Below are 13,054 nucleotides of genomic sequence, written 5' to 3' on the forward strand. Positions count from 1 at the left end.
GTGGGATGTCTATAGGAGTGTTTTCATGCATATTTGTATGTGTTATCGTAATATAATCAAGATAGCATCGTTAGCATTAGCTAATATGCTACGTACTATAAGCCGCTAATTTTTTTCCTAGATTTTGACTAATTTATGGATTTTTTTCCCGCCAATGCCCATAATGTTTTGTGTTCAATAGTTTGCATTAAACCCAAGCAGAGAACGGAAATGTTGTCATATTGGTTGAAAATGTACCTCCTGTTTTGATGCTGTAAACCGGAAATAAGTGTCGAAAAATGTTTTTTTTTGCTCGAAAGGATTCATTCATCACTCCAAGCAACGTTTGTAAGTTTTACAATATAACTAAAACTATTCTTACTTACTAAAGTGTCCCATGTACTTCCTGTTTTAATGCTTTCAACTGAAAAATCTAACTGTCCATAACGTTTCTACTTGTATGTATTCTTCATTCATCACTCCGAGCAACGTTTTTTAAGTTTTACAATATAACTAAAACTATTCTTACTTACTAAAGTGTCCCATGTGTGATGTCTGTAGGAGTGTTTTCATGTATATTTGTACCTGCTATCATAATGTAATCAAGATAGTGTCGTTAGTATTAGCTAATATGCTATGTACTATAAGCCGCTAATTTTTTTCCTAGATTTTGACTAATTTATGGATTTTTGTCCCGCCAATGCCCATAATGTTTAATGTTCAATAGTTTGCATTAAACCCAAGCAGAGAACGTAATGTTGTCTTATTGGTTGAAAATGTACATCCTGTTTTGATGCTGTAAACCGGAAATAAGCGTCAAAAAACGTTTTTTTTTTTGCTAGAAAGGATTCATTCATCACTCCAAGCAACATTTGTAAGTTTTACAATATAACTAAAACTATTCTTACTTACTAAAGCGTCCCATGTACTTCCTGTTTTAATGCCTTCAACTGAAATATCTAACCGTCCATAACGTTTTTACTTGTATGTATTCTTCATTCATCACTCCAAGCAACATTTGTAAGTTTTACAATATAACTAAAACTATTCCTACTTACTAAAGTGTCCCATGTACTTCCTGTTTTAATGCCTTCAACTAAAAAATATAACCGTCCATAGCGTTTCTACTTGTATGTATTCTTCATTCATCACTCCAAGCAACGTTTGTAAGTTTTACAATATAACTAAAACTATTCTTACTTACTAAAGTGTCCCATGTGTGATGTCTGTAGGAGTGTTTTCATGCATATTTGTACCTGCTATCATAATGTAATCAAGATAGTGTCGTTAGCATTAGCTAATATGCTACGTACTATAAGCCGCTAAATTTTTTCCTAGATTTTGACTACTTAATGGATTTTTGTCCCGCCAATGCCCATATTGTTTTGTGTTCAATAGTTTGCATTAAACCCAAGCAGAGAACGGAAATGTTGTCTTATTGGTTGAAAATGTACTTCCTGTTTTGATGCTGTAAACCGGAAATAAGCGTCGAAAAACTTTTTTTTTTTTTGCTCGAAAGGATTAATTCATCACTCCAAGCAACGTTTGTAAGTTTTACAATATAACTAAAACTATTCTTACTTACTAAAGTGTCCCATGTACTTCTTGTTTTAATGCCTTCAACTGAAAAGTATAACCGTCCATAACGTTTCTACTTGTATGTATTCTTCATTCATCACTCCAACAACGTTTGTAAGTTTTACAATATAACTAAAACTATTCTCACGTGCTAAAGCGTCCCATGTGTGATGTCTGTAGGAGTGTTTTCATGCATATTTGTACCGGCTATCATAATGTAATCACGCTAGCGTTGTTAGCATTAGCTAATATGCTAACAGGTTTACAAGTGCCTGTGTTAGTATCATTAACTTTCATTATTTTTGTATTGTTTCACTTTCACAAATTCCTCAGTAAATTCAGCAAAACGTCTGCGTGGAGTTATTGAGTCTGTTTAGCTGATTGGAGAGCTAGCTTGCGCAGCTAGTGGCTCCATGACCATGACTTCTGTTTTGTTTGATCAGCCGTTTTACTGCCGTGTTACAGACACTGTTTGGAAACAATTAAGGTATGTAAGAATATTTCTGTGTAAATAACTCATTCCACAACATACATATCTGTGACTTATAGTCTGGTGCGGCTTATATATGGAAACATGTTTTTTCTTCTGGGATTTAATGGGTGTGGCTTATATGCGGAAATTTTTTTTTTTCTTCTAAACTTAATGGGTGCGGCTTATATATGGATACATATTTTTTTTCTTCTGGGATTTAGTGGGTGCGGCTTATATATTGAAAAGTATTTTCTTCCCCTAAAAATTAGTGGGTGCGGCTTATATGTGGAAAATTATTTTTTTCTTCTAAACTTTAGTGGGTGCGTCTTATATATGAAAAAGTATATATATATTTTTTACACAATGTAGTCGGTGTGGCTTATATGTGGAAAAGTATTTTTTTCTTCTAAACTTTAGTGGGTGCGGCTTATATATTAAAAAGTATTTTCTTCTCTTGAAAATTAGTGGGTGCGGCTTATATGTGCACATGTATTTTTTCCTCCAAAATTTAGTGGGTGTGGCTTATATACGGAAAAGTAGTTTTTCTTCTAAACTTTAGTGGGTGCGGCTTATATATGAAAAAGTATATATATTTTTTTACACAATGTAGTGGGTGTGGCTTATATGTGGGAAAGTTTTTTTTTATTCTAAACTTTAGTGGGTGCGGCTTATATGTGGAAAAGTATTTTTTTCTTCTAAAATTTAGTGGGTGCGGCTTATATATGGAAAATGTTTTTTTCTTCTAAACTTAAGTGGGTGCGGTTTATATGTAGAAAAGTTTTTTTTTCTTCTAAACTTTAGTGGGTGTGGCTTATATGTGGAAAAGTATTTTTTCCTCTAAAATTCAGTGGGTGCGTCTTATATATGGAAAAAAATCCCTAAAATTCAGTGGGTGGGTCTTATATATGGAAAAAAATCCCTGAAATTCAGTGGGTGCGGCTTAAATATGGAAAATTATTTTTTCTTGTAAACTTTAGTGGGTGCGGCTTATATGCGGAATTTTTTTATTTTTTTATTATACAATGTAGTGGGTGTGGCTTATATGTGGGAACGTTTTTTCTTCTTCAACAATTTGGAAAATTATTTTTTCCTTCTAAAATGTAGCAGGTGTGTCTTATATAGAGGTGCGCCCTATAGTCCAGACATAGGGTAATAAAATGTACCTGCGCTGGTTCCGTCACTCAGCCTTCTGCCATAGCCTTTAGCCACGGCTACCGACTGTCGTGGGGAAGAACCGCAGAGAGACGTGAGACCCGAGGACTGGGAGGCGGAGCTTGAGGGTCCGGGAGACGAGCAGGGCGACCCCCCGCTGGTCCTCAGTTGGTCGTTCTCCACCTTCAGATTCTCCACCGTCCTCTGCAAGTGGCCTGGTGTCAGTTTGATGTCCTGGTACTCAGGTGATGCGGTCCAGGTGTGTTGGCGTACCTGCATGCTGGTCATGGTGTCCTGCAGCTGCTCCAGCTGATGGGCGGAGCTTAAAGCCTCCAGGCGGATGTCAGTCAGTTTCCTTTCCTTCTCCCAGAGTTCCGATCTCAGGGTGGACACGACCTTGTCGTCGCCCGGCTCGCCCTCCTCATGGAGTCTGTTGCACGCGTGCGAGACCACCAGCCGGGGGTTACTGCTCGTCGCGTTCGCTCAGTTTCAGTTTCAGTTTCAGTTTCAGTTTCTCACCCAGACGACGACGCGGAGGTCTTCATGGAGGATGACGGAGGGTCATCTCCGTCTCGGTGGACTCTGGGCGAGGAGGGGGCTGATGACTCCGGCGTGGCAATTTCCTGGATGTCAGCGTAGGGCCCCGCCTGCTTGGAGCCCTTCTTGCTGAAGGCCTTGTTGAAGGAGCTGCGTAACTGTGGAGAGGACAAGGGCCACCAGTGAGACCAATACAGAACAACCTCCATTTACAAACGCCTCTACTGTAAGAGAACATGTACATGCCTCTGAGTGGGGACCAACGCTTCATTCTGCCATTTTCATGACATCACTTCCTGTCCACCATATTGAAGCAGCACCTCAGTACTTAAGTGTGGTAGCGTGTGCCCGTCAGAGGTGTGTCAGTCGCTCTTAGAGGTGACTTGGTGTGACCACACACACTTGAAATGTGTCCAAACTCTCACTGTATAGCATCAGGTTGCTAAGCAACTGCTCGGACTTAGCGTGTAGGCCAGTTAGCTTCAAGAAGAAAGTCCACATGTGCAACTATTATAAAAAAAAGAAGGGTATTTTTTATTGTGGCTGACTTTGTGTGTTCAACAATGCCACACCATGTTGCTTGTTATTGTGGCAACATGGTGGTTAACGTTTTGGAGCGTACCAACAAGATTTGTGTGTGTGTGTGTGTGTGTGTGTGTGTGTGTGTGTGTGTGTGTGTGTGTGTGTGTGTGTGTGTGTGTGTGTGACATTTAAGCTTGCTGTAATGTTGTTTTGTTGTTTGGATTAAAAAACAGATTGTTGTGCTCTCATTATGTTATGTTGGTATAATATAAATATATACATATAAATATATACATATGTATATATATATATATATATATATATATATATATATATATATATATATATATATATATATATATATATATATATATATATGTATTACTATGTTATGTTGGTTTAATATACATATATATACACATATATGTCATGACGCGGAGTCGAACCCACGTTTCCTCTGAAGCTGGAGCTGCAGGCACTTCTGTTAACCCCTCTGCTGGCAGCACACTCAGACACACCTCTGCTCGCGCTGAGCACAACACGCCCACACAGCAACAAGCCTGCAAGCAATCAGTCATCAGAGCACCTGGACCTGACGAGGGGGAGCGGCATAAAGACCAGCGGACCCAAGGAACCTTTGCCAGAACGTCGCTAACCTTCCAGTAAGCATCACGTCTGGCATTCCTTTCCCAGTGATTTCCTCGTCCTTGTTTTGCTCTCTCTCCGTGTTTTCCCCCTGGTTCATGCCCTTTTGTATTTCCACAGTGACTCTCCTGACCTCCGTGATCGTGCCTTGTCACTCGAGACCCATCCGGATTTCTAACTGCCCTCCTCGATCCACGACCTCCCTGCTCGGACCTAGACCACGCTGCCCTGCTCTTGCCCACGACCACTTGCCTGTCCACGAACTGCCTCTTCGCCTTTCCCCTTGGATAACGACGAAAGATACAACCAACATTTACAGACAACAACCCTTGGTAACATTTACATTATTAATTTTACACATAGTCAACACTCACTCACTTTGAGTAGCATACACACGCCACGTATTCATCAAAGGTTTCAAATAAACCTTGTAAACCTCAGTCCTGCCCTGGTTGTCGCCTCCTTCCCTTCTCTGATACATAACAGTACGTTCTGGCCAACATGTCGGAACCAGGCGACAGCAACAAGCCCCAGGCCCAGATAGCCATATCTTCCGACCTAGCTATCCTTAGCTCCGTCTTTAGCGAACACCAGGTTCGGTTTACTGCCCTTGAGGATCATCTTGAGAGAGCTTTTAACAGACTTTATTCCAAGCTGGACAACATGTGCCCCGGGGCCAGTTCTGGACCGGTGGTACCTCCACGTGCTTCTCCAGTTCCTGGACCCGAATACAGCATTCTGGAACGAGAGCCCAGGATTGCCAGCCCTAAACCCTTTGAAGGGGACTTTGAACTTTGTAGAGGGTTTTTGGTACAATGTGACCTCATTTTTCGGCACCAGCCCTCCCGTTATTCCTCAGACGGCGCCAAGATTGCATTTATTTTCTCCTTTCTTTCCGGCCCGGCTCTCAAGTGGGCTACTGCTGCAGTCGACAGGACCATTGGGCTCAACGCCGACTATTCTGCGTTCCGTGCAGAATTTCGGGCTGTCTTTGATCACCCCAAGGATGGGGGGGACGCGGCTGGACGTCTACACTCCATTTCGCAGGGTTCACGTTCCGTGGCAGCCTATACCCTGGAATTCCGGACCCTGGCGGCGGACAGCGGTTGGGGGGACCGGGCGCTCCAAAGCGCATTCCGCCGCGGCCTCTCTGAAGAGATTAAGGACGGTCTACTGAGAGACAGACCTACTTCCTGCAAGGACCTCATCGAACTAGCCCTCCAATTTGACCTAAGACTTTGTGAGCGAGGAGCAGAACGAAACCAGAGAACTACCTCAATGGCAGTCCTGGTGAGCCATGCTTTATTTCCCCGTAATGAGGAAAACCCCGACATACTGCTACCCGCTATTCTGGCCTGGGACCAGAGGAGCATTCAAGTACAGGCATTTGTGGACTCTGGAGCTGATGAAAGTCTTTTGGACTACAAGTTCGCCCGGCAGATGGGCATTCCCCTGATCTCTCTGGACAAGACGCTGCCAGCACAGGCCCTGGATGGACGGCCATTGGGCCCCATCAATTACCGCACTGAGCCCCTTTCCATGACCATTTCTGGAAATCACAGAGAGACCATTAGTTTATGGGTGCTGGAAGCTCCGGTAGCCCCGCTGGTACTTGGAAGATTTTGGCTTCGTCACCACAACCCTCATATCTCTTGGTCTTCCGGCAAAATTCTGGCATGGAGCACACCCTGCATGGCCAACTGTCTTGGATCAGCATCTCATCCGGTCTACCATTCCACTACCACGACTCCCCAAGTAGATCTATCTCTGGTTCCAGCTTGCTACCATGACTTAGCCGAGGTCTTCAGCAAGGTACGTGCCCTGGGACTACCCCCTCATAGACCTTATGATTGTGCCATCGAGTTACTCCCTAACGCTACTTTACCGTCTAGTCGCCTATACAATTTATCTCTGCCAGAGAAAGAAGCTATGAGGAACTATATCACCGAGGGCCTTGCCTCAGGCATCATTACACCATCCAAGTCTCTACTGGCGGCGGGATTCTTTTTCGTTGCCAAGAAGGACGGATCCCTTCGTCCCTGCATTGACTACCGTCACCTTAACAACATCACAATTAAGAATAAGTACCTTCTTCCACTACTCAACCCATCTTTTGAACCTTTGGCACCTGCTACCATATTTACCAAACTGGATCTTCGTAACGCCTATCACCTGGTCCGGATCAAAGAGGGGGACGAGTGGAAGACGGCTTTCAACACTCATATGGGGCATTATGAGTATCGGGTGATGCCTTTTGGACTCACCAACGCACCTGCAGTTTTTCAAACTCTTGTCAATGACATTCTTCGGGACATGCTGGACCAATTCGTGGTAGTATACCTCGATGATATTCTAATTTTCTCCCGTAACCTCTCTGATCACCAGAAACATGTTCGACTTGTCCTGCAACGTCTTTTGGAAAACTGTCTATTTGTTAAGGCTGAAAAGTGCTTCTTCCACTCCTCTTCGGTGGAGTTCCTCGGATTCGTGGTTGAAAGGGGTCACATAAGGCCAGACCCGAAGAGGGTGGAGGCCGTGGTGAAGTGGCCGCAACCCACTACTAGGACGGAACTTCGGAGGTTCCTCGGCTTCGCTGGCTTCTACCGCCGATTCATTCAAGACTTCAGTAGAGTTGCGGCACCACTCCATTCACTCACGTCTACAAACGTTCCTTTTGTGTGGACTCTTTTGGCGAGGAAGGCCTTCGAGGAGTTAAAGGAGCGTTTTGTTTCTGCCCCCATTCTAGTCCATCCCGACTTAGATACTGCTTTTTTGGTGGAGGTTGACGCCTCAGACTCGGGGATTGGGGCTATTCTCTCTCAACGGTCAAAGAATGACAATTTGGTTCACCCTGTTGCTTTTTTCTCCAGGCGCCTGACCACGGCCGAACAGCATTATGATGCTGGGAATAGAGAATTACTGGCGGTCCATGAGGCCCTGGTGGAATGGAGACACTGGTTGGAAGGAGCTAGACACCAGTTTCAGATCCTTACCGACCACAGCAACCTCCTACACATCCGAGCTGCCAAGAGGATCAACAATCGCCAGGCAAGGTGGCAGCAATTTTTCTCTCGCTTCAATTACGTGCTTTCTTTCAGACCTGGGTCCAAGAACACTAAGGCTGACGCACTGTCTCGGCTATTTCTGAAAGAACCTACCGGTCCGGCAGTGGCAGAACCCATCCTTCCTCCCACTTGCATCATAGGGATGGTAACTTGGAAAGTGGAGGACCTGGTTAAGTCTGCACTGCATTCCAATCCAGGACCGGGAGTTGGACCTCCCAACAGACTGTTCGTCCATCGGGAGCTACGACCCAGGGTCCTGGATTGGGGGCACTCAAGCCTGTTCTCATGCCATCCTGGCTTTCAACGAACCCTATCACTGTTGTGAAGACGTTTTTGGTGGCCATCCATGGCCAAGGACACTCGGGAGTTTATCGCTGCTTGTTCAACTTGTGCCCGCAGTAAGACGTCACACAGGCCTCCTGCTGGTCTTCTTCGCCCTCTCTCCATTCCTGCCCGTCCTTGGTCGCACATCGCCCTGGATTTTGTCACGGGATTTCCAGCTTCCAGAGGTAACACCACGATCCTTACAATTGTTGATCGTTTCTCCAAAGCAGCCCATTTCATTCCGCTGCGCAAGTTACCTACTGCTTCAGAGACTTCTGACCTCCTCACACTTCACGTCGTCAAGCAGCATGGTATTCCGGTGGATATCGTTTCTGACCGAGGCCCTCAGTTTACGTCGCAAGTATGGAGAGCTTTCTGCAAGGGAATCGGGGCCTCGGTCAGCCTCACATCGGGATATCATCCCCAAAGCAACGGGCAGGCCGAGAGAGCGAATCAAAGCTTGGAGACCATGCTCCGATGTGTCGCCAGTCGTCAACCCACATCCTGGAGCAAGTTTCTGCCATGGGTGGAGTTTTCCTATAACTCCTTGAAGAGCTCCGCTACCGGTATGTCTCCATTTGAGTGCTCATTAGGTTATCAACCCCCTTTGTTTCCCCAACAAGAACTGGAGATCGCTGTACCGTCTACTAGAGCTCATATTAGACGGTGTCAGAGGGTGTGGAGAGCCGCTCGTGCAGCTTTGGAAAGAGCATCCGAGAAAATGTGTCGCAACGCCAACCGTCATCGCATTCCAGCTCCGTCCTATAAACCAGGACAACAAGTTATGCTTCTCACTAAGGACCTCAGCCTTCAGGGACCTTCTAAGAAATTGGCTCCACGTTATGTTGGTCCGTTCTCCATCATGTCTATCATAAATCCTGTATCAGTTAAATTGGCTCTCCCACCCTCAGTCAAGCGGCATCCAGTGGTCCATGTTTCCCAGATTAAACCGGTAGCGGAGAGCGCTCTGTCCCCTCCTGTCCCTGCCCCCCCACCCTCTAGGTTCTTACCCAATGGAGATCAGGTTTGGTCGGTTAAGGAGATCCTCAGGGTCCGTCGACAAGGTAGGGGGCTCGTTTATTTGGTCGACTGGGAGGGATATGGACCTGAAGACAGATCTTGGGTGCCAGCCTCCTACCTTGCCGATCCCTCACTTCTAGAGGATTTCTACCGTGCCAATCCTGATGCTCCCCGGCGCTCGTCGGAGGCCTCGCATAAGGGGGGGGGGGGGGGGGGGGTACTGTCATGACGCGGAGTCGAACCCACGTTTCCTCTGCAGCTGGAGCTGCAGGCACTTCTGTTAACCCCTCTGCTGGCAGCACACTCAGACACACCTCTGCTCGCGCTGAGCACAACACGCCCACACAGCAACAAGCCTGCAAGCAATCAGTCATCAGAGCACCTGGACCTGACGAGGGGGAGCGGCATAAAGACCAGCGGACCCAAGGAACCTTTGCCAGAACGTCGCTAACCTTCCAGTAAGCATCACGTCTGGCATTCCTTTCCCAGTGATTTCCTCGTCCTTGTTTTGCTCTCTCTCCGTGTTTTCCCCCTGGTTCATGCCCTTTTGTATTTCCACAGTGACTCTCCTGACCTCCGTGATCGTGCCTTGTCACTCGAGACCCATCCGGATTTCTAACTGCCCTCCTCGATCCACGACCTCCCTGCTCGGACCTAGACCACGCTGCCCTGCTCTTGCCCACGACCACTTGCCTGTCCATGAACTGCCTCTTCGCCTTTCCCCTTGGATAACGACGAAAGATACAACCAACATTTACAGACAACAACCCTTGGTAACATTTACATTATTAATTTTACACATAGTCAACACTCACTCACTTTGAGTAGCATACACACGCCACGTATTCATCAAAGGTTTCAAATAAACCTTGTAAACCTCAGTCCTGCCCTGGTTGTCGCCTCCTTCCCTTCTCTGATACATAACAATATATATATATACATACATACATACAGTGTATATATGTACATATACAGTGTATATATACATGTTTTATTATACATATATACCTGTGTGTGTGTGTGTGTGTGTGTATATATATATATGTATATGTATATGTATATGTATATGTATATGTATATGTATATGTATATATATATATATATATATATATATATATATATATATATATATATATATATATATATATATATATATGTATATATAAACATATATATGTATATTAAACCAACATAACATAATAAACACTGTATATATATATATATATATATATATATATATATATATATATATATATATATATATATATATATATATATATATATATATATACAGTGTTTATTATTCTTATTATGTTATGTTGGTTTAATATACATATATATACATACATACATACATACAGTATTTTTTTTACTAAAATGGGGACTTTTCGAGGCTAGAGCCAATTATTCATGCTCACATTGATTTTTAGGGAAAACTCTGTTGTTCAATTAAGTTTGTAAATTGAGGTTCCACCGTACACAACAACCATCCTAAATTCCACGCTACTTTTCTTCCTAGATTTTGAACCCTGCGGCTTACAAGAGGCAGCGACTAATTTATGGATTTTTGTCCCGCCAATGCCCATAATGTTTTGTGTTCAATAGTTTGCATTAAACCCAAGCAGAGAACGGAAATGTTGCCTTAACCGGAAATAAGTGTCAAAAAACGTTTTTGTTCAAAGGTCAATAAAAGCTGAGAATGTTTTTCCCCCCTCACTGATGCTACTAGTAAGAGTACATTTTGGTACCGGTACCAAAATGTATTTCTGTACTTTTCTAAATAAACGGGAGCACAAAAAATGTCATTATTGTCTTTATTGTAACAACAAATGTTAGTGTACATGAAACATATGTTTTATTGTCATTTAGTCCTTAAATAAAATAGTCAACATACTAGACAACTTGTCTTTTAGTAGTAAGCAGAGGTGGGACCAAGTCATTGCTTTGCAAGTCACAAGTAAGTCTCAAGTCTTTGCCCTCAAGTCTCGAGTCAAGTCCCGAGTCAAGACAGGCAAGTCCCGAGTCAAGTCCAAAGTCAAGACTGGAAAGTCTCAAGTCAAGTCACAAGTCCTGCATTTTGAGTTTCGAGTCCTTTCAAGTCCTTTTAACCACAGACTAATATTTTTACACAGATTGTGTATGCTTTTAAACCGCTGTATTTATTTATTAAAACAAGTGCATTTGAAACAGCAGGAAAAAAAATAGTACTGACATTGCAATTCATAATAGCACTATTAACCAGTCATTTTAATAGTTTACACAATTTTAAACATTTAACTCATTCCTTTACAGAATAAACACATTTGCAAAAACAAGTGCAACTGTACTTATTTGTACAAAAGTGTTAACATTGTATTTCCATGGCATATTGCATTGTAACTAGTTCCACAGCAGTTTCTATTCTGTTCTTACCTTATCTCATTGATCTCATCTCATACTGTATGTGTGTTTATGTGTGCGTACACATGAAAAACATAACAAATACATGAACACAACAATGAACAGAGTTGTACTTTTTAGATGTCAGGGCCCTATGCAATATGTACACATATTCTTAATATAGTATACATTTTAACTGACCTTTATTTGACTATGTTTGTCTTTTTGTAGGTGGCTAAAATATGCGGTGCTGCTGACCGCCGTCTAACGTTATGTTACTGTGTGTGATACAATGACTAACGTAACGTTATGTGTAGGTACCTCATGCAACCCTGCTTAAAAAAATCACTTGACAAAAAGTATGAATAAGGAAGCAATCTGCAGTGGACGCAACATATTGCTGTGTTTGAAATGATGTTATAACCATAGACATCTTATAAGTAGACGCAGTATTGGTTGCTGTGACGCGAGCAAATTGCATCTTGAAGTGGTGATGAGGAGCCGGCGAGCAGCCTAAACTGACAGTTGACAGGTAGAAAACAAAGATGCCGGGCTGGTGTTCAGCATTTTCCTGCTCAAATGAGCGGACTGTTGAAAATAGGAATCGGGGGATTACTTTTCACAAGTAAGATTTAACATTAATGTACTTTTGGTTGTATTTTATGAAAATAACATTTAACACAGAGTTAAGAAGGAGCAAAGATCTTCAATATTTGTATGTGAAAATCACAAACAAATCTTCTGGGGGAGGATGACGCCCCTACAGGGGTTTGGTTTACAAACTTTCAGCCCCCCCTAAAACAAAATTCACCAGCCGCCACTGATTATGATGCATTCTCATTTTAGGCAAAATATAAGACAATACTTTCTTAACAGTATAATTGTAACCAGGAATAAGTCTTCAAGTAACAATATTCAAATACTAACATTGTTGGGTAAGACAGCATTTGGTTTTATTCTGAATCCAGTGAAACAGATTGGTGGTTTTAGCTGATATAAAGACTTTCAGGTGTTTATATATGTTTAAGTATTTGGCAGACGCTTTTATCCAAAGCGACATACATAAAAAATACATATATAACAATCACTGTAAACATTATCATTTAAGGGAAGAATGTAATACAAAATATCAATACAAAGTGTCAAGACAGAATAAACTCTCTGCTGCTGCAGCAACAGAGATACGGTCTATAAGATATATAGATATCTAATGTATTCATACATTGTTTATGTAGGATATACGCATGTATACATAACGTAATTATATTGTTTCTTTAACTTAAAAATAGCTGACCGTTTTTTTCCCCCTTCTCTGGGTTTATATTCCCAGTTTTGATCTCGGACGTCTGGTCACTTATAGCATATAAGAATATTCTATTAC

General features: G+C 42.7%; 1 protein-coding gene across 2 annotated transcripts in view; it reads right to left on the minus strand.

The window, feature by feature from the left end:
- Positions 1-2,592: 2,592 nt before the first annotated feature.
- The window catches only part of LOC133655239 (neuron navigator 1-like), a 55,959-nt gene continuing 45,497 nt past the window's right edge, over positions 2,593-13,054 (minus strand). The window contains exons 8-10 of one of the 2 annotated variants that reach the window (XM_062055212.1): positions 3,701-3,876; positions 3,455-3,611; positions 2,593-3,385 (exon numbers count right to left, since the gene is read on the minus strand). In XM_062055212.1, the coding sequence (XP_061911196.1) occupies positions 3,161-3,385; positions 3,455-3,611; positions 3,701-3,876 (558 nt within the window). In that variant the 3' untranslated portion in view covers positions 2,593-3,160. Of the gene's footprint in view, positions 3,386-3,454; positions 3,648-3,700; positions 3,877-13,054 lie in introns of both variants that reach the window. The other variant, XM_062055211.1, reaches the window with a different exon arrangement.

Source organism: Entelurus aequoreus, linkage group LG08 (assembly GCF_033978785.1).
Source record: "Entelurus aequoreus isolate RoL-2023_Sb linkage group LG08, RoL_Eaeq_v1.1, whole genome shotgun sequence".
In the NCBI taxonomy this organism is placed as follows: domain Eukaryota; kingdom Metazoa; phylum Chordata; class Actinopteri; order Syngnathiformes; family Syngnathidae; genus Entelurus; species Entelurus aequoreus.